The 25,000-nt window shown below is 51.7% G+C and overlaps 2 protein-coding genes across 2 annotated transcripts; both read left to right on the forward strand.

Annotated features, from left to right (window-relative positions):
• The first annotated feature begins 259 nt into the window (after window positions 1–259).
• ADM2 (adrenomedullin 2) lies at window positions 260–8,267 on the forward strand. Its single transcript, XM_060279371.2, has 2 exons — window positions 260–1,486; window positions 7,510–8,267. Exons 1-2 carry the CDS (start codon window positions 1,005–1,007, stop codon window positions 7,901–7,903), a joined length of 876 nt encoding a protein of 291 aa, XP_060135354.2. The 5' UTR covers window positions 260–1,004; the 3' UTR covers window positions 7,904–8,267.
• Window positions 8,268–8,975: 708 nt separating this feature from the next.
• On the forward strand, window positions 8,976–24,197 carry GCNA (germ cell nuclear acidic peptidase). The gene is made up of 10 exons (XM_088651790.1): window positions 8,976–9,528; window positions 10,628–10,665; window positions 11,784–11,844; window positions 12,261–12,325; window positions 13,893–14,312; window positions 15,866–16,034; window positions 16,365–16,506; window positions 17,005–17,143; window positions 21,677–21,881; window positions 23,689–24,197. Exons 1-10 carry the CDS (start codon window positions 9,473–9,475, stop codon window positions 23,951–23,953), a joined length of 1,560 nt encoding a protein of 519 aa, XP_088507916.1. The 5' UTR covers window positions 8,976–9,472; the 3' UTR covers window positions 23,954–24,197.
• Window positions 24,198–25,000: the final 803 nt, after the last annotated feature.

Raw genomic sequence — 25,000 nt, forward strand, 5'->3', positions numbered from 1 at the left:
GGGCGCCTCCCTGCCTGCGCAGAGGGGCTTCCAGCGAGGATGAAGGAGCCGCGCAGGACCCCCCCCCCCCGCCAGGAGTCCCTCCGTTGCGGCTTGTCTCTTCGTACTAGGCGACCAAATCTCTGGCCAGCCCTGGAGTCCAGGCGCCCCCTAGTGGGCGGCGCAGACCCTGCAGGCCAGAACCTCGGTGCGAATTCTTTTTTTTAAAAAAAAATGTATTTATTAAAGATTTTTTTTAAACAACAAAAACATACAAAAATACAAAACACAAAAAAAGAAATACAGAACACAAAAAATGCAAAATACAAAAAATACAAAAATGCAGAAAACCAAAATTCTAATTTATAACCCTTATTTCTAATCTATTGACTTCCTCTTTCCCCCTTCTACTGCGATTCTTTACATTTCATGCTTAGTAAATTCTAAATCTTATATAAACTCTAATTATTACTTCAATATTACCTTATTGCTATATCTTTTATATCTTATCCATATAAACTCGATCGATATCTACTTCTTAATTAATTTATCCTTATCTTCTTTCAATACATATTTCACACCCTTGTATTATCTACAACCTCTTTGTATCTCCCTCACTTCCTTTGGTTCAATCTATTAGACGCTTATTTTTCAAATAAATTTTAAATTTCTTCCAATCTTCTTCCGCTGCTTCTTCACTCCGATCCCGAAGTCTCCCCGTCAATTCAGACAGTTCCATATATTCTATCAGCTTCTTCTGCCATTCATCCACAGTTGGCATTTCTTCATTCTTCCAATTCTTTGCCAGGAACCTCGGTGCGAATTCACCCAGGAAGGCAGGAAACCCGAAGGCGCACTCGACGGGAGACTCTCCCCGGTTTCTCCGCCTCCCCTCGTCCCCGCGGCGGGGAGGGGGTCGTCAGCGCAGAGAGACCAAGGCGGCCCGTGGGAGCTCTGGGGAGGTGTGACCCTGGACGGCCATCCCGTTCTCCCGGGCAGCCCCAGCCAGTCAGTGGCGGTCTTGGATGCCCCGCCCCGTCGCGGAAGGAGCCTCCAGAGGCAGCGCCCAGGGGCCAGGAGGCTGGTATTTAAGCTGGCTCAGGCGGCGCAGGGAGGCAGTTTGCTGCTGCTGCGGGATATATGTCCCGAAGGCTCCCGGAGCCGTCCAGGAGGAGAGCCAGCGCGCCGTCCAGCTCACCGTCCAGGATTCCCGGGGAACTCTCACCTCTCCGAAGGAACGGGCAGCCCGAGCTCCACCAGCCAGCATTGCATTCGACTACGGCACTGGAGCCAAGCGGCTCCCCTGCGAGGCAGCGCCCCTCACCGGGACCTCGCGCCCCTCAGCCCTCTCCGCCGCCATGAAGCGCCAGCTGCTGCGCCGGGAGCCCGCTTGCATCAGCCGCGGTCGCCTCCTCCTCCTCCCGCTCCTCCCGCTGCTCTTTCACCTGCCGGGCGCCGAGTCCGCCTCGCCCGCGCCATCGGGGCGCATCTCGCCGCTGTCGCCCAGGTGAGTCCCTGTCCGTCCGCCCGTCGGAGAACTCTCCTCCTGCATCGTCCCCTCCAGGGAGGGCGAAGGTCGGCAGCCGTGGGGTGGGATGGGGTGGGTGTCTGGGTGCCTGAAATGAGGCCGGGAGGTGACCAGAGCCCTGCCCCGATAGAGGCCCGCCTGCTCAGCCCCATTTCATTGCGGGGCCTGGCACTGGGGCACACAAACACAAAGCGCACATAGAAGCAGACACATGCACACACTTGCCTAGGGGTTCCATTTACAATGAAGCGGTATATAAATGTTGTTAAATAAATTCTATATACAAGTGTGAAAAAGCCTGCCTGCTAAGAGAGAGGGCGGCTTGACGAAGCAAGCCCAGCTCTATACTGATTTTCTCTGTGAAAAGGGGGTGGGTGTGCAAACGAGAATTATGCAGGGAGGGGGCACATGACAGAGAAAATAGGTTTGGGCCAGCTGGGCCTTAACACAATTGCAGGGGAGAGAGAGAGAGAGAGAGAGAGAGAGAGAGAGAGAGAGAGAGAGAGAGAGAGAGAGAGAATTGATCCCTGCTATTAGTGATCCCTGGAAGGACAGATCGTGAAGCTGAGGCTCCAATCCTTTGGCCACCTCATGAGAAGAGAAGAATCCTTGGAAAAGACCCTGATGTTGGGAAAGATTGAGGGCACTAGGAGAAGGGGACGACAGAGGACGAGATGGTTGGACAGTGTTCTCGAAGCTACGAACATGAGTTTGACCAAACTGCGGGAGGCAGTGCAAGACAGGAGTGCCTGGCGTGCTATGGTCCATGGGGTCACGAAGAGTCGGACACGACTAAACGACTAAACAACAACAACAATTAGTGTATAGGTCCTCAGAAGTTGCTGACTGCACAGCTGGCAACTGCATGGGGGCATGTGAGTGTGGCATGACTTGGCACCCTTGGGTGCTTCAACTCCAAGCATCTGGGCTGTCAGAGCATTTCTGTCAGCCCGGCAGGGAGCGGGTGCGGCTGAGTGGGTGAGGGTTCAGGCCGAAGGGGGTGGTCAGGCACTCCGGGCTGGATGTCTGGCTCATCACCTGACCATCGGATGGCTGGGGGGAAGTGAACCTGAACCTGAGCTGCCCCTGAGCCAAGGCAGCGGAAGGACAGGCCAGGGTTCAACGGGCATCGTTGGGGCTCAGCAGAGCTTGGAGCAGAGCTGGGCATGCTCCTGGCTGCGCTGTGGACTAAGCTGTTGGCTCTCCCACTGAGTAGGGAGGAGTTCCTCCACTCGAGGCAAGTGGGCAGGCTACTGGTCCCTGCAGAGAAGGATGGAGGGTTTTCAGCCAAGGGCTGGTGGGACTCCCCAAGGCTCTTCTGCTGCTGTTGAAAATACAGCTCCAGGAAGTATGTTGACATAGTGGGGGGTGGGGAGACCCTGTAGACCTTTGACCACTGCAGCCCACTAGTTCTGCTCAGAGGATGGGGGTAGGTGGCAAGGCATTGGGGGGGGGGGGCTGACTTCTGTGTCATGCTCCCTCCTTTGTCTGTGAGCCAGGGGGTGGAGGCATCCAGCTCATTGCTTGGGACCACAGCTGGGCAGGATGCCAGCATCTTCTCTGGTCCCTATAGCCCCTGTTCCAGTGCTAAAGGGGGTGAGGAGCAGCAGGTGGAAGCCCAGGAGATGAATGGGAGCCCATCCGAACCCTTCCTCCCCTCCACCATGCAGCACTTGGGAGCCTGGAGATGGGAAAGCAAGCAAGGCTTCCATGAAGGGCAAGCGGAACAGCTTCCTAAGCAAGAGAAGGCCGTGGTCCCCACAAGCACCTCCTGCCCTGTTTACCCAGCCCTCAGTGGCAGAGCAGAGGCTGCTTCCTATGCAAAGGATGGGGAATGAATTACAGCCCCACCTGCCCTTCCTCTAGGGCAGGGGTAGGCAACCTCAGGCCCTTGGGCAGGATGCGGCCCAATCGCCTTTTTAATCCGGCCCACAGACGGTCCGGGGATCAGCGTGTTTTTACATGAGTATAATGGGTCCTTTTCTTTAAAATGCATCTCTGGGTTATTTGTGGGGCATAGGAATTCGTTCATCCCCTCCCCCCAAAAAATAATAGTCCGGCCCACCACATGGTCTTAGGGATGGTGGACCGGCCCACGGCTGAAAAAGGTTGCTGACCCCTGCTCTAGGGAGACCCACATCGTCCCAACAGTCCTGTGAAGCAGAACAGCCTAAGGGTGAGAGACTGGTTCGGGGTCAGCACAACCAAGCAGAGATTGGAACTGGAGTCTTCCCAATTGAAAGACAAACTTTTATTGAGGCACCTACTGGGAAGTGCAAATTATGATTCTTGGCTTAGGTTTGTGGCTCCCCTACAGGCTTCCGGCTGTTGCATCAGCTCTTGCGACATTTTTCCTTTTCAAGCAAATGGCAAGAGGTGCTGCTTTGCCCCCCCCCCCACACCCTGTGTGTGTAAAGAATGTATGGGTGTTTATGTGTGGAGGTGGGCAAATGTTGTCTCGGTCTTCAAAAGGGGAGAGGGGAGTGTCTCTAAAAACTACTGAATGGTCAATACAAGATGAGTAAGAGGTCAGTCTGTGGCCATCTAGAAAATAAAGCATTGCTGACTAGGAGCCAGAATGGGTCGAACAACTGTATGGCTTGCAAGACTAACCTTTCCTCCTGTAATTTTGTCTAGAGTGACTAGTCTAGTTGCTTTATCTACAATGAACATGGTATATCTTGATTTCAGCAAAACATTTGACAAAGTCTCCCATGTTATCTTGTTGACAAGTAGGTAAAATAGAGGCTGGACAACACTCCTTTGAGGTGGATCTAAAACAGGCTGAGCAGCTGTGCCCACTGAGTGCCCACGACTGGTGGCTCTGTGTTGGCCGACAGGGAGGTCTTGAGCTGAGTGCCAAGGGACACTGTCCGGCTCAGCATTGCTTTAGATTCCTTGGAGCCTTGGAGCCTGGCGGATGCTGATGCCAAGCTGGGAAGGGAATGAGGACCTCAGAAAAGGTTCCAAATATCTTGACAGGCTGGAAGACTGGGCTGAAACCAACAGAATGAAAACCTACAGTGATAAATGTAGAGTCCTGCATGTAGAGTCCTGGGCTCTCAAATTTCAGTGGTGCAACAATAAATTTGGCGACCCCTGTCTCTCCTGCTCCATTCTACATCATTGTTGCGGGACCCCCTGTGGCGCCAACACCCAGTGGGGCAGAACCAGTTGTGCTACCCTAAAACCACCTCTGTGCAAAGAATCAGGCACAAGTATAGGATGGGGAGCCCAAGTGGGCAGAAACGATCTCAGGGTCTTAGTGGCTCCCAAACCGAACAGAAGCCCCGGTTGTGTGATGTGCCAGCTCAAAAAGCTGGTGCAATGCTAGGCTGCATTTGCAGAAGCAAACACCTCTCTCTCTCTCTCTCTCTCTCTCTCTCTCTCTCTCTCTCTCTCTCTCTCTCTCTCTCTCTCTCTCTCTCTCTCTCTCTCTCTCTCATACACACACCACAGGCCAGAGGACCACGGCCTCTGCAGAGCCAGGCAGTCACCACACCCACCTACCCACCTGCAGTTGTGCCAGGCGCCCTCACTTGTGGAGGTGAGAGGCAGCTCCTCCTGTCCTGTTACCTGAAACTGTGGTGACAGTTTGGAGAGAGACTGTGTGTGGGCTGCAGGCCTTTGATGCAGCTGGCCTCTGCTCCCTCCCTGCTCCCTCCCTGCTGCCTGCCTGCCTGCCTGCCTGCCAAGCGTACGTGTCCTGTGGCAGGTATAGCTCCCTTGCCTTGCATGGGCTCCTCCCCCCTCCCGCCCTGCTCATTCCCTCTGGCCATCTCCCAGTCTCTCCCTCCTCCTTCCCTCCTCCAGACCAGTTCCTCTTCCCTGGTGGAAGGAAGCTGACATCCTTCTCCATGCCCCAACCTGACACATGCTCTCTCCTCTCCCCCCCCCCCAATGGAAAAGGTGGCTGAGCTGGTTGCGTCAGGGCCAGGTTACACATAGTTTCTCTTGTGGTCTGGAAGAGATGGTTGCAGCCACCCAGAGAGACATGCTGCCCGTCATGCGTCTCCAGGCCTGGCCTCGAGGAGGGACTGCTGTTAGAGGGAGCTTCTGGGTTCAGCTCACGAGTCTCTTCACGGCTGGTGCAGAGCATGGCCCTCAAGAGATGACCCCCCCCTGCTGTGTCCTGCCACAGAGGTGGGGGGCTGCCCTTCCTGGAACCACCGCCAAGGAAGCTGTTTCTTCCTAGGTGGATGGCCAGGTAGGCAGGTCTGTCTCTGATCAGTTACGAAGGCCAAGAGTTGAGCTTTTAACAAGCGCCTGTCAAAAGCAAAAGCCGAGGTTGAAGTCTACCAATTCCAAGCAATTAAATGTTGCGTCATTTAAATGTGTTAAATATTCCTTCTGCCCCATCTGACTTTTTGCCCCGTTGATATGAGAAGGGCCATAGTTAAGGGACAGAGCACCAGCTCCACATGCAGGGCCCAGGTCCAATCCGCAATGGCGCAACTAGGGCTGCGCATGTTCCTTGCCTAAAACCCTGCCTGGAGAGCTGCTGCCAGTCAGTGCGGACAGTACTGAACCAGATGGAGCAGGGGTCTGATTTGGAATTTGGCAGCTTCCAAGGTTCCCAACAGGATTTGGGCATGGGGACCTGTGGGAGCTCATCTCCCCACCCAAAGGGGGGCTCTGCCCCTGCTTCTCCTCTCCCACGATCTCATTCAGGATCTGGGTCCCCCACAGAGAGAATCCTCCCATGAAGAATTGGGGGGGGAGCCCTTTAAAAAGTGGCTTCCTATTACAGTAAAGACTTCTGAGAGAAAACCAAATACAGAACATTAAGTTTTTTAATGGGAGTGAGTGGAAGAGCCGCATTTGTCTCTGAGAATGGCAACCATCTCCAATGGCCTGGGAAGTCAGCATGTCTATTGGCCATAAAAGGACACAGCAGGGAGAAGGGGACACAAGTCACAGCTATACGAACGTACACATGTGCACGTATGCACACACACACACACACACACACACACAGCAAGGGTGCCCATAGTCACACACTCTGCACAAGCTCCGCACACAAAGGCCAAGTCATATTTTCTGACTCCCTCAGTACCAGACCTCACAAGATTTTCTCCAAGAAAGAAACCCAAGATTGTTGTCCTCTGCCTGGATTCTTGAGAGTGAGTCACACTCAGCAAAGTGGACTTTAGGAGGGAACACTTTGGCTTTCTTGTCTATGACATTGGAGACAAAAAGGTCTTTCTCAGGCAGCCCATTCTAAAAATAAAGTGCATGTCCCAAAGGGCCTTATTCCTGCTGCTGTTTGGATGGAGGGGGGTCCCCACCCAGAGCCCTGAAACTCAGTGGCCACTGGGCCACCAGACCACATTTGAGGTTGTGGAGATGGAGATTCCTTTGGGCTATAGGAAGATTCACCTGGGGTGTGAGGCTTGCCCTTCTCTGACCCTGTCTCCCAGGTCCAGTGCCAACCTGATGGACCTGAGGGGAGGCTCTGGCAGTGGGGTCTTCCCTGCTCACTTTCAGGGCTGGCCAGTTCCTGGAGATGCCCATGCGTGCCTCCAGGTGAGCATCGGACAAGCTGTTCAGGGGTTGGAAGGTAACCACGAGTACAGTACTTTGAATTGGGCCCAGTGGCACCCCACAGGTTTCTCTCCCCGAGAGGCTGCCTTGTACACCCTGCCTGGACCATCCCACCTGAGAGGCAGACTCACCTGGGACGAGTGCTCCTCCATGAGAAAGAATGGTGAGTGCAGGTTTGGGGCAAGGGCAGCCAAACCGTTTCAAGCCACATTCCATGAACCAGGCTCTGGGCCTGGGCAGTGCAAAAGTAGGTGTGGCCCCTGCACCCCCAGGGACCACACAGGCAGGTGGGGAAAAGGAGGCTTTGATCTCCCTCCCTCCTCCACATCCCGTAAACAGGCTGTGGCTGCTCTGTGAGCCCTGCTCCTGCAAGTAGTTGTGCTCCTGCTCCAACATGCCTCTTTCCCTCCTGCTGCCAGCTGGAGCCTCATGGCACCTCTTCCATCCTCTCGTTGCAGGAAGCCCTTGGCCAGAAGCCACCTACCAGCCTGGCTGCAGAAGGGGCCTATGGCAGAAGAGCTTTTGGACAAGACAGCCAGGATGTGGCCCGCCTGGAAGCCTCCCATGGTGACGGCAGGAAGCCGGCTCCCCCTCTCCGTCCTCCCCAGGCACAGACTGGATCCCCAGCAACCTGGCAGCCGCCCCCTCCACTGGCTCCCGTGGACTCCAGCCCCCCGTCTAAAGCGCCATGCAGCCCCCCGCCTGCACCGTGCGCAGCTGGTGCGTGTCGGCTGCGCCTTGGGCACCTGCCAAGTGCAAAACCTGAACCATCGGCTCTGGCTTCTGAAGGGCCAGTTGGGACGTCAGGAATCGGCCCCCATGAACCCCAGCAGCCCCCACAGCTATGGATGAGGGAAGCAACAGACTCCAGGACTGGAGAGGGTCTCCTGCTTCCCCCCTGGCATGTCCCTGAGAAGTTGGCCTGGCCTCTCTGGTGGTCTTGACAGGGGTTGGTTTCTGCACTGAAGGGACACCTCCATCCCCGCTGGAGGGGCCATGAAGAAGCGACCAGGGCCCAAGCCCTGACTAGAGCCGGCTGAGAGGTGTCTTGGCCATCCGATGGAAAGGAGCAGAGCAGCAGACCTAGACTGCCCTACAGGAGAGGCGAGTGCATAGGAGGTCTGGAAGGACTGGGCACAATGTTACACCAAACACAACTCCCACATTTCCACTTGTTAAGGAAAAAAATAAACGTCTAAGCGATGGTCTATCTTTTGCCAAGAGAGTTATCCTATGCATTTGGGGGTGGGGCTCAGGCCATGCCCATTTCTACAAGGAAGTACCCCCCACAGTAAAAAGAAATGCCAGACTCCCCGCCCCTCCGGATGTCCCTTGAACCTCAAGGAAGGCTTCTTGAGGATCGGCAGGGGCAAGCAGTCAGCTCAAGAGCCAAACACCCATCGAAGCAAACTGAAGGATGTGAGAACAAGGCAGCCAAGAGACCGGCTTCCTTTTTTAAAATTTATGCAATGTATTTCTATTTTGCCCTGCCATCAAACAACAGGGTGGTGTACAACAATAAAATGTAAACCATTTTAAAATGTGGGAATTCCCATTGCGGGGGGGGGGGGGAGAGACACAACCAGGGCCCGATTGAGGTTGGATGAAGCCCTCAGCTCCTGAAGGTAACGGGGCCCTTGATATGTCCAGCTGTCCTGTGTCCACAACAAATGGTCGCTGTTTTTTTTCTGTGGAATATATGCTACATGGCAATTTATGGACCTCATCGGTATCTCAAGCCATTTGCACCTGCAGAATGTCGGCACCTTCTATCTAGAAAGGAGCAAACCAGGGATATTTGAGGCCCATGACTCCATCCTAGGAGCCTACACAACACAAAACACGGTTGCTGTATGGAGGTTTTATTTGCTTGTTATCTTCTATTTTGGAAATGTACATCCATGTTCTATTTTTCCTTAGTGGGGCCCTAAGCTAGAGCTTGTTGAGCGGGCTCTGGGCTGGGGGAACGGGGAGAACTTTCTCTGGACTCCTCCTCGCCCCCTTCCAAACCCGCTCGCCCCTTCTCAGGCGGATGCATGGAGCAGCGAGGGAGAAAGCCCGTTCCGAGGGGGTCCCCGGGGCCATCTAGTCCACCCCCGGCAAGGCCAGAGCTCCCAGGGGCCGCCTCCCGGCAGGCCTTTCTCCGCTCCCCTCCGCCCGGCGGGGCAGCGTGGGCCTCCCGAGGGGGGGGACCGGAAGAAGCCCGTGGGGCGACGGGGCGAGACTCCGGAAGTGCGTCATCCCCGCGCGCCCAGGCGGGAAATTCAAAGCGGAGGCGAGGCGAGCGACGCGCCCGAGGCTCCCTTCGCCGCAGTCTTCTTCCGGAGCTGGGCGCCGAGGGGGAGCCCTGCCTTCCCTGGAAGGCCCTCCCTCCCACCCTCCGTCCGTCCGTCCGTCCGTCCGTCTCCCTCTCTCGGCCCCATGGCGCGGCGAGGGGGCTCCGCAGAAGCAGCGCGGCGGCCGAGCAGCAGCGCGAGGTAAGTCGCCCCGGACTCAGGACGCCTTGGCTGGGCAGACGGCGAGGGAGGTCGGCCCCTTCGGTAGAATAGAAATAGGGGGGGGGGGACGCCTTGACGTGGCGTAGGAGGAGAGAGGCTCAACTTCTCATGGAAAGGGTTAAACAAGTGAATAGTACAGATGAACTCAAAAGAGATGGCATTCATTCTGTTATTTGGATCTTCTTTTGGAAATATGGACCAAATTCCATGGTCTGTGTTAGGCTGGGGTGTCGTATTTGATGGGGTGTCTTATTTGATGTGTGTATGATGCTGTAGGCTGCAAAAACCCAATAAAAAGTAGAAAAAGAAATGGAAACAAATCGACATCTACCGCCATTAAATCTTTTAAGTTAATAGTGTTCAGTGGCATGGAGACATATATAGGTGCTCTTCTGAAGGGAATTGCGAGTGAAACATGTTTGCCAACCCTGGAGTAATTCTTGCCTTTCCGCATTGAAGATGAACGCCAGAAACATGAGAAGAGCTGCTACTCCAGGCCAAAGAGCCCCCCTAGCTCAGCCTCCTTCTCCAAGAGGCCTCCCAGATGCCCCAATGGCGGAAGCCCCTGGGCAGAACCCAAGAGCCCTCTCCCCATTTGTGACTCCCAGCAACTGGTATTCAGAAGCATCACTGCTCCAACAAGGGAGGCAGAGCATAATCATTGTGACTCAGAGTCATCGCTAGCCCTCTCCTCCTCCATGAATTTGTCCAATCTCTTTTAAAGCCATCTAGGCTGGTGGCCATCCTCCTGTGGCAGGGAGTTCCAGAGTTTAACTTTGTGCTGCGTGAAGAAGCGCTTTCCTGAATCTTCCAATATTCAGCTTCCTTGGAGGGCCCAGAGTCCTAGGGTTGTGAGAGAGGGAGAAGAACCTTCCTCTGCCCCCTTTCTCCAGGCCATGCATGATGTGTACTTCAGTTTCCACACTTTGTGTTTCTAAATTGTAAATGTCCGAACATTGTGTGCTCCTTGCCATATGTCACCGCAGTGAAGACTTTTGATTAAAGCTTCTTTCTGTGCATTTAGAATAGGACTGTGCAATGGCTAGCCACTTTCCTTTTACTGTTGTCTGCTTTTCAGCTCAGCGAGTTCAGGCAGTGATGACGAGTTTGAAAACTGTAAGTAAAAGCTAATTTCCTCGGTGGGTCTAAAGATAAGTTATAGCACAAAAAAAACCCTCAGAAAAAGCTGCTTGTGTAGGAAAGAGAAGAAGCCAAGATGAAGCCCGGAGAAGGAGCTACAGTGGTACCTCGGTTTGCGAATGCAATCCGTTCCACCAAGGCGTTTGCTCGTCGAAGGTACGCTTCTGCGCATCCGAGTGCCGTGGACCCCGGATGTAAATACTTCCGGGTCTGCGGCGTTCATAAACGGAGGTAGGCGTAAACCGAGGTTCCACTGTACCCTCATTCTCTGGGTTGCAGCAACCCAGAAACTTTTTCTTATGTACTGATAGGTTCCCCATCTATTACCCTTTTGCTCTCAACTAAAATTGGTTCTTTTCTTGCCTTAGGGGTTAACCTGGTCCCCAGCTTGATCAGGGTGCAGGGAGCCTTGTGCTTTCTTCAGATGGCTGCACTGTCCGCATCTCTTCTCACCCACCGAAAAGCATTTCTGCCCTCGACTGTCAGTCCTGTTTCTGCCATGGACCAGAGTCTCTTGGCCAAGGGTTTCTTCTGTTCTGATCCACAGCTGCTGGGATGAAGCCCTTTGGCAGGCAGGCAGATTCCCTTTCCCTTGAGCTCAGTAACAGAGGCCACCTGCATATTGATGCCGCCTAACATTGAAACATAGCACAACTTCTTAGTAGGACTTGGGGGGGGGGCCTCAGCAGCAGCCTGCCATCTGCTTCTGGCTAATTTTGGGTCAACAGATGGGAGGAGGAGGAGTACGTCTGTAAAGATGAGCGAGTCTGACAGTTTAACCTGTGCCCCGTCTCTGGTGGGTCCTCCTGGGTGCCCCAGAGGCCTGCTTAAATACACTGCATATAAACAGCCAGAAGAATCGCCAAATCAGATGTCAGTGGAATGTTCAGCCTCTCCTTTGAGGTCTTTCTGCTGGGAGCAGCTTTAGGCTGGCATCTGAGCCCCTTGAATGTGGACCCAGTTTGTTCCTTCGTCCCTGGTTTCATTTAAACGCTGACTAGTTTTTTAAGCTGCCACCTTTGTGGGCTTTAGAAGAACAACTTTCAGGAAACAAAAAAAATGACATTTCTCCCCCTTTCATGGTTTTGACTTAGTTCTATCTAGAATGAAGACCCCCAAACCTGCATCATGCTGCATTCCAAGGACACAGAGCAGGTGGGTTATGCCAAAGGGGGGAGGGTTGGGTTTTTTCAAATTGGAAATGGTTTCAGCTGCCTTTAAGTGAGTAGAGCTCTGACTTGGCATGTTTATTTGAATTACATAAGCCCACAACTTACACACCTTTAACTTGTGTGTGTTCAGCTTCATGCCCTTGCCTTGCATAAATAAATTAGGGAGGGAGGGAGATAGAGAGGAGGTGGGCATCTGGAAAAAAATACTATGGCAACCCCACCCACCAAAGAGCCCAGTGTGTGTTTGGACTATACAAAATTGTGTCTTCAGGCACGATCCTGGAATGCAACCCCTGTGTAAATTGTGGGCTTGCTGTATATTTCACAAACAAGACCACGGACTTGTTCTGCATCCTTGTTTGCCTCCTGACGCTGCTGCCTTCGTCTCTTATGTCCCAGATTGGACGATTCCAAGGATGATTTCTTCAGGTACCTCACAAGCAAATATGGATCTGGCAAAAAAGGCAAGTAGTAATGGAAAAAACCCTGCTGCCAGTCAGAGGAGGCTGGCTGAGCTGTTCTGGTCCAAGGCAGGTCATCCATGTGTTTGTCCAGGGGGCAGAGTAGTGTCCTGGTGTGTGTGTGTGGGGGGGGTCACTTCGAAATGGCCTTCCTCCCCCTCCCCCTCCCTCCAGGCTGTGTTTTACGACTCACGCAAGAAGCCTGCTCCCTCCCTGGGGACCCTGCGGAGCTCTGAACCTGGGGGGCAGTTGGTGGCCTCCTTTCGCCCCACAGGAGTGCTGGAATTTGGGCCCTATGTTGGGGCAATATGGGATGGCTGTGATTTTATGGGATGGCTGTGATTTTATTTGTGTGCCCCCCCTTCCACAGTTCAAACCATGCTCAGGGCAGCTTACAACATAAAACAGTACGCCATTCCAACACAACAAAAGTAGTCATAAACGATACGTAAAACATTACAAAATCCAAAACTCATACTTACGGGACCGCCTCTCCTGGTATGTCCCCCAGAGGACCCTAAGGTCCATGAATAATAATAACTTTAAGGTCTGCTAGAGCCATAAAAATCTGAGCCGACCTAGTTAGTAGTGCCCAAAAATTTCAGGACAGAGCCAAAGATGATCCATTGCTACCATTTTCTGTACCCTCCCAAGTAGTGATACCTTCTTTTATCTAATAATTTTTATAATGGTTAAAGTGGTTGATATTTATTGCTTATATTTTAGATTGTATTTTAGATTGTTTTATGTATATATGTGTATGCTGGTCGAGAACCTTGGCAATAAGCTAAACTAAACTAAAAGCTTAAAGGTCCCGGGACCTAAGGAAGCCAGACTATCCTCCACCAGGGCGAGGGCTTTTTCAGTGACGGCTCCGAGCTGGTGGAATGCTCTGTCCCGCGAGACTAGGGCCCTGCAGGACTTGATCTCCTTCCGCAGTGCCTGTAAGACAGAGCTATTCTGTCTGGCCTTTCATTTGAATTAGCCTGATCCTCTATTCCCTTTTCTATGAAGAAACCCTTTCTGGGACCCCACATTTAAATTCTTCCCTGGTCTCCTTGCTGGCCCTGGTGATTGTTCGATGTCTACTGACTGGGTTTTGGTTTTTTCTCCCAAAAATGACCCCTGAATTTTTTTAATTTTGTTGATATTGATGCTGCATTTTATGTTGTATTCTATGCTGTTTTATGCTGTTTTATAGTCACATTTTAATCAATGTTTTATATTTGCTGTTAGCCACCCTGAGCCCGGTTTTTAAACTGGGAAGGGCGGGGTATAAATATATTATTATTATTATTATTATTATTATTATTATTATTATTATACCAAACTGAACAATTCCCACACAAATCACAACAAAATCTAAAATAAGGATCAAAAAAAAAAGGAAAGCAGCCACAACCCTCTGCCCAAACTAAAATGCCCAGCAACATCCCAGCCCAAGAGCCTTGTAGTACTTCAGAGGAAGAGTGGAGTTGGGGCACTCTCATGTTCTCTAAATGCAGTGATTGATCTGCCCCCTAACCCTAACCCAAGAAGCGCCTGGGAAATGTTTTTTGCTGCCTTGCAGGGCCGCGATCTGCTCAGGTGCAAGAAGTGCCTGGAAAGGAGGCTGCTTCTTCTGCCTCGTTTCTGCCTCCACTTGTGTTCAGCGAGACCGACAGTGACGAGGACTCCGTCTTTGCCGAAGGCTCCCCAGGGAACCCCCAGCAGCCCAGACGAGCACGCCAGACCCCAAAGGGGACCTGGAGGAGCTTGCCACGCCCTGTCGCTCGCAGGGGCAGCCCCGATTCTCCCTTGAGCAAGGGGGAAAGGAGTGGTGCCCCGGAGCCGTCTGGAGGCACCGCCCGGAGCCAGGAGCCGAGAGCAAGTCCTATGCTGGGATCCGACACCTCCGACGAGGAGATGGACAGCCTCCTGGAGCGGCTGAAGCAGAAGATGGTCCTTTCTGCAAGGAAGGCAGCAGCGGCAGACCCCAAGGGCACCGCCGGTAAGAGAGGCAGCCCTGCTCCCACCCTCACCCTGGAAGGGGGCCGGGGGGTGTAGGAGGAGGGGGCTTCCAGGGTCCTCCCACCCTCAAACCCCATGGCCACAAATCGGAGATCTCTGTAGCTTTGGGTCTCCGTTTGGTTGGAGGAAAGGAAGTGGGGGAGTGTTTTGTGCAGACGTAAAGCTATTTTCAAAAAGAGAATTCCTGGACTGCTTAGGAAAGGCTGGGGCCGCTCAGTCTTTCTCGGGAAGGGGAGTGAAGGCAGGCAGGGTCCTCAGCACCCATTTAACACCTTTTGGGGGTTGCAGGGCAAAGGGGGAGATTTCCTGAAACAGCAGCTGTAGAACCTTTTTTGCCTTGTGGAAAGTGGGAGCTTGAGGGGAAATGGAAGCAGCAAAGAAGCTTCATTTCTGTATGAGGGAGAAGAGCGAAAGCCAGCTAGACTGGACTCCCCACCCCCAGGGTACCTGTGAGAAGCCATCTCTGGCTCGATCCTGTGCTGCTTGGGGCAGGTGTCCACAGGTGGCGGGTTGCACATCTCTTTGCCTGCGAGGCTCTCCGTACTGGAGCCGTGAAGAAGTGTCCTCCATGAGTACATTCTCCATAAGCTTGAAAACGATCTGCAGGACTATTCCCCTCACCCCCAGTCCTCTTCACACTGTCGTATAATTAGAAGTATCCTCATTTTAAGTAATGTTAGCACAGTCCTGGTCCCAACTTGTGTTAACAAGTTCTATCATTTAACATTCCCCTTTTAAACTTTAAACTTCCACAGCGGATAGGTTTGCCAGGCTTGTATAAGCCTCTAAAATAAGTTTCCTGGTAAATCCCCTTTTATTCCCTCTTAAAAGAATAGACACAACACAGTCTTATATAAAAGTAAAAAATAGTTTCCTCACACATCCTGTTCACAAATGGATCCCAGAAGGCAGACTCAAGTTACAAAATATATACACCTGGAATCTATCCCATAAGGAGTTAGTTCCTTTCCAAGAGAGCATCTCAGGAAGGAGATGTTGCTTCTTTGAGGAATGGAGACAGAGAGAGATGGCTGCCTCCCCTGTGCTGTTTTGTTACCTGCACAGGTGAGGTCATGCCCACCTCTAGTCACATGTGGAGGAAGTTTGTCCCAGCCCAGGAGGAAACAGGAAGTTCCGACTGGCTGCTCCAGCCATCCCCTTTTTATGTCCAGTCTAGGAATGTTGTATTTGACTGCTCTGTGTTTTACACCCGACAGGGGGCGTGGCTTTCTCTGCCTCCCGTAAGGGTGCAAGTCCTCTGGGTCACCTGAAGGGTTCAGGGCAGGCAGAAGTGCTGCTTCTGCTGTGCACAAGGTGTTCACTGACCCTCTTGCGGGATATGGGGGTGGCCATGGGCTCAACATCTGCAGGTGTTTTGACACTGCCGGACCCTTGATTGGGGAGCAGAAAGGGCTTGTGAAGCTCTTTGGCCATGTGCCCTGGGCGGCAGCTCTCAACCTGCAGACCAAGGACCTGGTGCTTCCACTTGGGGCCTTGCCTGCCTGTGCTGAACCTTTGGCTTGTGATTGGTAGAGAGAAGAAACGTCCCACCTCCCCTTGGAAGCACCCGCCCGGCTGTGAAGAGCGAGAGTGCCCTTCCCACGCGGCCCAGATCGCCTCTTCCGGCCCGGCCGATCTCTGCGCAAGCTCCGAAGAGCAAGGTGCTGGGTGACATCACCCCGTCCCACCAGACCCAGACGAGGTGAGCTCATCTTCCGCTCATGCTTCTGTTCCCAGATTTAGACTCTGGCAAAGCCGCTGGCCCAGGCATGAAGTGGTGAGCCTGGAAGATCCAGCAAGCCCTGAGAGCAAGGGGGGAGCCCTCTGCCTTCCATTCCTGTTGGCAGCCTGCAGGCTGGGATGCACGTTCTGTATCCGGACCCCAGTGTCTGTGGCTTCCACACAGGAGCTGCAGAAAAATGTGGTTGCTCAAGGCAGCCAAGGACTCCAAAAGGTTGGCAACCCTGGTGAGTTTCACGGACGGAGCCTGGGCTGCCCTTTCCTTCCCTCTCATGGGTCTTTGCCTCCTCAGGAGTTCCTGCCAGGTGCAGGGCTGCTTTTTGCAAGAGCTGTCTGACCCAGAATCCCAGCCCGCGAAGCATTTCCGGAGAAGGAAGGGGGAGCTGGCCCAGACCCTCTATGAATTCTACAACCGTTCCGTGTTTGAGCAAAAGGTACAGAGCTGGAATGGGGTGGTTTCTGCATCGCTTCAAGCAGGTGGGCTGCTGGGTCTGGCTTCTGCTCGTGGCTGCCGACCACTTCTCTCTCCTCCTATGGATCCTGTGGCCTCTTGAGCAGATTTGGGGAAGGGAGAAGAAGGGCAGCAGCAGCAGCAGCGAGAGGTTCCTTGCCTGCTGTATGAGCTGCCTCTGGACTCTTGCCTGGATTCCTGCATCAGCAAAGCTGAAGTCAAGAGTCCGGCAAATGAGTGGGTGCTGTGCAAAAGTAATGCTGGACAGAGAGGAAGGTGGTCTGGTCTCTGCTCCTCCCCAGAGCCAAGCTGCACAAAGAGGGCTTAGCGCACGCCTGCCCTGGGGAGTCAGGGAAATGAAAGGCCGGCCAGCTGGGCTCCTCTGGTCTCTGGCCAGCCTGGCCGTCAGCTCAGAAGTCAGGAATGCAGCTCCAGGACCGGGGGGGGGGAACTAAGCTGCTTCTTCCTCTTGTCCTTTCAGTTGCCAGAAAAGATGGAGATTGTCTGGAACAAAAAGATGCGGAAAACGGCCGGGTGCTGTGTGAGTGGCCAGATGAAGGGCCCTGAGGGGCAGCGCTATGCCCGGATCATGCTCTCGGAGAAAGTCTGTGACTCTGCAGGCAAGTGGGGGGAGGGGGTCTTCCTGGGGTCCCGAAGCTCTGTTGAGTTGCTGCAAGGCTAATTCTGCGTTTGGGTGGCAGTGCACAGATTCAGATCCTGTAACTGGCTTAGAAAGGAGCTTTGAGGTTGAAGTAGAGGGGAGTCTGGTGGTATTATTTTTATTTCCTTGTATCCAAATCCCACCTTTCTTCCACCCTGAATCCCAGGGGGGTGTCCATGTGGCTCCTAGACCATCACCCATCCAGGCACTGATCAGACTTAGGTCTGCTTGATTTCAGCCAGGGTGGGGCCTTATCCCAGCCCACCAGGCCACATTCTGCCCCCCACCATAGTAGAATTGCTGGCTTGGCGCATTATCCTAAGCATTCCTCTTTGTATATTCTGGGTTAGCGTTAATGCCATACTGTAAATCAAGACACCAGGGGTAACATCTGAAGGCAGTCTTGTTTAGGGAAGTTTTTAATGTGTGATATTTTAATCTTTGTTGGAAGCCGCCCAGAGTGGCTGGGGAAATCCAGCCGGAAAGGGGGGGGTACAAATAATAAATTATTATATTATATAACAATGTATTTCCCCTTCATGGATCAATGCCTTGTCGTGGCGAAGGGGCTTGAATAACTCGGAGAAGCTATGAGCTATGCCATGCAGGGCCACCCAAGATGGACAGGTCATAGTGGAGAGTTTTGACTAAACGTGATCCACCTGGAGAAGGAACTGGCAAGCCACTCCAGTATCCCTGCCAAGAAAACTCCATGGACAAAGACAACAGGCATATAAAAGTTATGACGCTGGAAGATGAGCCCCTCAGGTCGGAAGGCGTCCAACATGCTACTGAGGAAGAGCGGAGGACAAGTACAAGTAGATTCAGAGCTGATGAAGCGGTTGGGCCAAAGCCGAAAGGATGCTCAGTTGCGGATATGCCTGGAAGCGAAAGGAAAGTCCGATGCTGTAAAGAAAAATATTGCATAGGAACCTGGAATGTAAGAACCATGAGTGGAGGTAAGCTGGATGTGGTCAAAAATGAGATGACAAGAATAAATATCGACATCCTGGGCATCAGTGAACTAAAATGGAAGGGAATGGGCGAATTCAGTTCGGGTGACTATCATATCTACTACTGTGGGCAAGAATCCTGTAGCAGAAATGGAGTGGCCCTCATAGTCAACAAAAGAGTGGCAAAAGCTGTAATGGGATGCAATCTCAAAAATGACAGAATGATCTCGATACGAATCCAAGGCAGACCTTTTAACATCACAGTAATCCAAGTTTATGCACCAACTACCGGTGCTGAAGAAAGTGAAATTGACCAATTCTATGAAGACCTACAACAACTTCTAGAAATGACACCAAAGAAGGATGTTCTTCTCATTACAGGGGATTGGAATGCTAAAGTAGGGAATCAAGAGATAAAAGGAACAACTGGCAAGTTTGGCCTTGGAGTTCAAAATGAAGCAGGGCAAAGGCTAATAGAGTTCTGTCAAGAGAGCAAGCTGGTCATCACAAACACTCTCTTCCAACAACACAAGAGACGACTCTACACATGGATATCACCAAATGGGCAGCATCGAAATCAGATTGATTATATTCTCTGCAGCCAAAGATGGAGAAGCTCTATACAGTCAGCAAAAACAAGACCTGGAGCTGACTGTAACTCAGATCATCAGCTTCTTATAGCAAAATTCCAGCTTAAACTGAAGAAAGTAGGAAAAACCACTGGGCCAGTAAGATACAATCTGAATCAAATCCCTTATGAATACACAGTGGAAGTGAGGAACAGGTTTAAGGATTTAGATTTGGTGGACAGAGTGCCTGAAGAACTATGGATGGAGGCTCGTAACATTATACAGGAGGCAGCAACGAAAACCATCCCAAGGAAAAGGAAATGCAAGAAAGCAAAATGGCTATCCAACGAGGCCTTACAAATAGCGGAGGAGAGGAGGCAAGCAAAATGCAAGGGAGATAGGGAAAGATACAGGAAACTGAATGCAGATTTCCAAAAAGCAGCAAGGAGAGACAAGAGGGTCTTCTTAAATGAGCAATGCAAAGAAATAGAGGAAAACAATAGAATGGGGAAAACCAGAGATCTGTTCAAGAAAATTGGAGATATGAAAGGAACATTTCGTACAAAGATTACCATAATCAAGGACAAAAGTGGTAAGGACCTAACAGAAGCAGAAGACATCAAGAAGAGGTGGCAGGAATACACAGAGGAATTATACCAGAAAGATATGGAGGTCTCGTACACCCCAGGTAGCGTGGTTGCTGACCTTGAGCCAGACATCTTGGAGAGTGAAGTCAAATGGGCCTTAGAAAGCACTGCTAATAACAAGGCCAGTGGAAGTGATGATATTCCAGCTGAACTATTTAAAATTTTAAAAGATGATGCTGTTAAGGTGCTACACCCAATATGCCAGCAAGTTTGGAAAACTCAGCAATGGCCAGAGGATTGGAGAAGATCAGTCTACATCCCAATTCCAAAGAAGGGCAGTGCCAAAGAATGCTCCAACTACCGCACAATTGCGCTCATTTCACACGCTAGCAAGGTTATGCTTAAAATTCTACAAGGCAGGCTTAGGCAGTATGTGGACCGAGAACTCCCAGAAGTGCAAGCTGGATTTCGAAAGGGCAGAGGAACCAGAGACCAAATAGCAAACATGCGCTGGATTATGGAGAAAGCTAGAGAGTTCCAGAAAAACGTCTACTTCTGCTTCATTGACTATGCAAAAGCCTTCGACTGTGTCGACCACAGCAAACTATGGCAAGTTCTTAAAGAAATGGGAGTGCCTGATCACCTCATCTGTCTCCTGAGAAATCTCTATGTGGGACAAGAAGCTACAGTTAGAACTGAATATGGAACAACTGATTGGTTCAAAATTGGGAAAGGAGTACGACAAGGTTGTATATTGTCTCCCTGCTTATTTAACTTATATGCAGAATTCATCATGCGAAAGGCTGGACTAGATGAATCCCAAGCCGGAATTAAGATTGCCGGAAGAAATATCAACAACCTCAGATATGCAGATGACACAACCTTGATGGCAGAAAGCGAGGAGGAATTAAAGAACCTTTTAATGAGGGTGAAAGAGGAGAGCGCAAAATATGGTCTGAAGCTCAACATCAAAAAAACCAAGATCATGGCCACTGGTCCCATCACCTCCTGGCAAATAGAAGGGGAAGAAATGGAGGCAGTGAGAGATTTTACTTTCTTGGGCTCCTTGATCACTGCAGATGGTGACAGCAGTCACGAAATTAAAAGACGCCTGCTTCTTGGGAGAAAAGCAATGACAAACCTAGACAGCATCTTAAAAAGCAGAGACATCACTTTGCCGACAAAGCTCCGTATAGTTAAAGCTATGGTTTTCCCAGTAGTGATGTATGGAAGTGAGAGCTGGACCATAAAGAAGGCTGATCGTCGAAGAATTGATGCTTTTGAATTATGGTGCTGGAGGAGACTCTTGAGAGTCCCATGGACTGCTAGAAGATCAAACCTATCCATTCTTAAGGAAATCAGCCCTGAGTGCTCCCTGGAAGGACAGATCGTGAAGCTGAGGCTCCAATACTTTGGCCACCTCATGAGAAGAGAAGAATCCTTGGAAAAGACCCTGATGTTGGGAAAGATGGAGGGCACTAGGAGAAGGGGACGACAGAGGACGAGATGGTTGGACAGTGTTCTCGAAGCTACGAACATGAGTTTGACCAAACTGCGGGAGGCAGTGCAAGACAGGAGTGCCTGGCGTGCTATGGTCCATGGGGTCACAAAGAGTCGGACACGACTAAACGACTAAACAACAACAAATAACAATGTATTAACAGACCTTGACCAAGCGTGGCTTGCTAGAAGCAGGCAAATTTCCCTTCCCCAGCTGGTTCTCTGGTCTCCTGGGTAGACTTGTTCAAGGAAGGGCAGTGCAAGGGAAGAAGGTGTGGGAAGGTGGGGAGTGGGGCTGGGCGATAGATTGAAAAATCATCCCAAACTGGGTTGAAGTCCATTTTGTGATATTGGTTTCATAATTCTTTCATGTCTCTGTGTGTTATGCAAAAATTATGATGCGGGGAAAACTGTGAAGCCAGCCAATGCCTCTCCATAACTCCATCCTTGTTTCAGGCGTTGTGATACAGTGGTGCTCGACTTACGAATTTAATCCGTTCCGAAGGCACCTTTGTAAGTTGAAAAATTCGTAAGTCGAAAAACGCCATTGGAAACGGAAAAATTCGTAATTCGAAGCAACCCTATCTAAAAATTCGTAAGTCGAAAAATCCCTATCTAAAACCGCCGCAGATTTTTTACGGATGTCAAGACATTTGTAAGCGCGCAGCCATTACCTCCATTCGTAAGCTGAAAAATTCGGTTGTTGAGTCATTCGTAAGTCGAGGTACCACTGTATACCACTATATTGTGATGTTTAGCTGGTGATATATTGTGATATTGAAAGCCAGAGATGCCCAGCCCTCGTGGTGAGCCTGGTGCTTGTGCGCCTGCGCATAAACTGGAATCAGGTCTCCTCGCTCCATGACTCTCCTGTCTCATGCAGATCGACTTCGGGACACTCTGATCCACGAACTGTGCCACGCAGCTGCCTGGCTGATCCACGGGGTCCGAGACGGCCACGGCCGGTTTTGGCGCTTGTATGCGAAGAAGTCAGCTGTGGTCCACCCAGAACTCCCAGTGGTGTCCCGATGCCACAACTATGAGATCAAGTACAAGTTCACCTACGAGTGCTGCCGGTGCAAAAACACGTGAGTGAGGATCGGGCCCTGTTCCTGGCGAGGCATTTCAGCCCCGGTGGGCAATTCTAACCCCCATCCTGCATCCTGGCTGGTAGATTACTTGGTATCCCGCCTCAGGTATTGCCGCTAGTCCTGAGTGAGGCCCATATCCTGTTCTAAGAGAGTCTCTGCATCTGCTATGGACTCTAAGAATCTCCTGCTTTCCAGGGCCCTGATCCTGTAAGCCCCAATGGTTTTGTGGGCTAACCCCACAGAAGGTGGTCAGACCCCACCCACCCTGCCCCCTGCACTTCAGCTTTTGGAATGAAGTTTGGAAGATATCCAGATATATCGGATTTTACAGTCAGTGCCTTGTGAGGGAATTGGGAATGTGGGGCTGCATCCTGGCCCCCAGGAAGAGTTTTCTCCACTCTTGAGCTCTGCCCTGCTTAGCCCTTGAGTTCTACATCAGTTTGGTCTCCGTGGTGCGGATCAAGGGGAATGAGGGTTTGAGAGCTGAAGGAGAGCCCTGTGGCTGCTGGGTCAGGCGAAGGGGGCCCTTCTAGTCCCCCCTCCTCATCCCACAGAAGCCAGCCCAGGAAGCCCCCAAGCAGCAGAAAGTGGAGAGGGGAAAGCTTTTCTCCCTCTCATAACTCTAGAACCTGTGGACATCCAAGGACATTGGAAGATTCAGGACAGGCAAAAGAAAGTACTGATTTCTTCACATGGCACATAGTTTGTGGAATTCATTCCCACAAGAAGTAATGGCAGCCACTACCTTGGGGGGCTTCAAAGGAGGATAAGTCGAATACATGGAGACAAAATGTTCTCCCTCCCCTGTCGGAGGCAGTAAATGCTCTGTTGGGAATCACAAGTGGGGAGATTTGCTGCTGCTTCTGGGACCTGGTGGGCCCTTGGTTGGCCACTGAGGAGAACAGGATGCGCCCCTTTGGCCAGATCCTGCGGGCTCATCTGACGTTCAGTACAAGGTGAACCAAAGCCCATCCTCACCAGATGCCTAACTTAAAAATGCTCCCTGAAAAGTGCCAGGCTAAAGTGCCCAGTGAGGAAGGCATGGGCACCTCATAGAATAACAGGCCTCCCAGGGCGGGAGTCATTATAGCAAAATAAAAGGGGTGCCCAAACCCCCAAAGTCCTCTGCCTCTCTTCCCACTGCTTCTCCATCGTTCATATAAAGCCAAGGCCAGAGCTCGACCTGGATGATGGTCTCCCTAATACTCTGCAGGAGGAGTAACATCATTGGAGTAGATAAGGACGTGTCATGGTGGCTGCAGAATTTGTCTTCCTGGGAATCATCAGGGAGATTCTTGGCCTCAAGGTTGAAAGCAGCCTGCTGAGGCTTGCTGTCTTGGACACAGCTGGGTGGCAACTGGTCCAGGGACCAGTTTGAAATTGGCTCCCTGTTTGGGGCCTCCCTACCTACCCAGAGAGACTAGCCAGGCCTGCTCACAACTCATAGTTCTAGGGGAATAGTTCTTTCAAGAAGGGCTTCTGTTGACCAACCAACCAACGTGTCTAGATTGGCTGATTGTGGGCCTGTTTTGGGCTCTGATCTGCATGATGAGCTCAAGCTGTTTTATTCTCTTTTCATGTGTATGGGTGGGTTTCATCCTGAAGCAAGACGAAAATCTCTGGAAAATAGTTGTCAGTTCACCTCCCTTTTGGTCCTTGCGACATCCAGTGGGGCATCAGGAGTGCTGGCCATGTGGCCTCTTGCTGAATCCAGCTCCCAGTTAGTGGGTTTCACTTCCGGCCGCCTCCTGCGCCCGCCTGCCTGCTGCTCCCTCAGGCCTCCTCTTGTCTTTTTGCTTTCCAGGATTGGGCGTCACTCCAAGTCTCTGGACACTCAGCGCTTTGTCTGTGCCCTTTGCAAGGGGCAGTTTGTGCTGTGCCAGCCCATGCGGAAGGATGGCACACCAGCGGAAGCACCACTCACACCCTTTGCAAAGTTTGTGAAAGAAAACTACAGCTCTGCTAGGCACTCGCAGAAGGGGCTGAGCCACGGAGACGTCATGAAGAAGCTCAGTGCAGATTTTGCTGCCCAAGTTTCTCTCGCCCCACAAGCAACTCTCCCACACTAGCAAAGGGTTGGGGTAGCAGCTCCAGATCCCTTGCTGTACGTCTGGGACGCTTTCCTTCCCAAGAAGCTAACCAGGTGGTGCTGGGGCCACCTCCTCAGGAACTGCCCAGTCTTCTCTTCCCTTCTTCCCCCATTCCAAATGTTTTTTTTACAATCCTAGCGTGTCTGATCGCATTTGTCCAGGGATTAAATCAGTTTGGTAACACGTTGAGTTATGAATAAAGCAAACTATTTGCGTGTCCTGAGTATTGTTTTCTTCCCAATTGTGCTTTTGAGCACAGATGACTCGCTGGAAGTCTATGGATTATCTCACACCTGCTCCAGCTGGTCTTCTGCCGCCTGTTGCATCTCGCGCGGGGTGGTGGGTGGTGGTGTCTGGAGGGCCTGACCACTCCTGTGATATGTGCCAGGGGCACACCTGTGGCGCAAAGGCCATTTCACGACCAGGGAGGTAAGCTCTAGCCAGGAGGTCATCTTATACCCCCCTCCCAACATGAGCGGGACGTCTCTGTCACCCACCCCATCTGAGAAATACTTTCTTTCTTGCTTGTGCTTTGAGAAGCCTGGAGCAGGCCAGTGCTACCTAAATCGGCCAAGAAACAAACACCGCCACCTAAGATTGGGCTGGGAAGTGGGGGCTCTGTGCTTTGTGCTATGGCGGCTTCAGAGTGGGATGTGGTGATCCTGGCTCCCAATGCAGTAGAGATGCAGTGCCAGAATCTCACCACTTGGCTTGTAGCTCCTTGTTTGGGGCAATCTATGTAGGAAGATAATCACATCCTTGCAGCTAAGATGTCTTTGATTCAGAAAGCAAATAAGGGGCTGAGGGGCCAAGAGCTCTGCTGTGCCCAAAGGCAGCCTCAGGAGGGAATTTTTCTTCAAGGCAGCAGCAGCAGGAGGGATTTCAGTGTTAATGGACAGCTGCACAAACCCCCTTCCCACAATGCTCACCCTGCCTTGTTTAACCACCAGCTTCTCTGAGGCCGATTTCGCTGCATGAATTGGCCAAATTGTCTGGAGCCAAGGAGAACAATGGCATGGATCCTGG

Source organism: Zootoca vivipara, chromosome 9 (assembly GCF_965207765.1).
Source record: "Zootoca vivipara chromosome 9, rZooViv2.hap1.1, whole genome shotgun sequence".
Taxonomy (NCBI): Eukaryota; Metazoa; Chordata; class Lepidosauria; order Squamata; family Lacertidae; genus Zootoca; species Zootoca vivipara.

What these genes read in the sequence shown, in the direction of transcription:
- ADM2 (XM_060279371.2), top strand. Translation starts at nt 1,005, where the DNA reads ATGCCCCGCCCCGTCGCGGAAGGAGCCTCCAGAGGCAGCGCCCAGGGG. An exon ending in ATCTCGCCGCTGTCGCCCAG is followed by an intron (nt 1,487 to 7,509) that starts GTGAGTCCCTGT and finishes CTCTCGTTGCAG; the next exon opens with GAAGCCCTTGGCCAGAAGCC.
- GCNA (XM_088651790.1), top strand. Translation starts at nt 9,473, where the DNA reads ATGGCGCGGCGAGGGGGCTCCGCAGAAGCAGCGCGGCGGCCGAGCAGC. An exon ending in ATTCCAAGGACACAGAGCAG is followed by an intron (nt 11,845 to 12,260) that starts GTGGGTTATGCC and finishes CTTATGTCCCAG; the next exon opens with ATTGGACGATTCCAAGGATG. An exon ending in TCCCACCAGACCCAGACGAG is followed by an intron (nt 16,035 to 16,364) that starts GTGAGCTCATCT and finishes TTGCCTCCTCAG; the next exon opens with GAGTTCCTGCCAGGTGCAGG.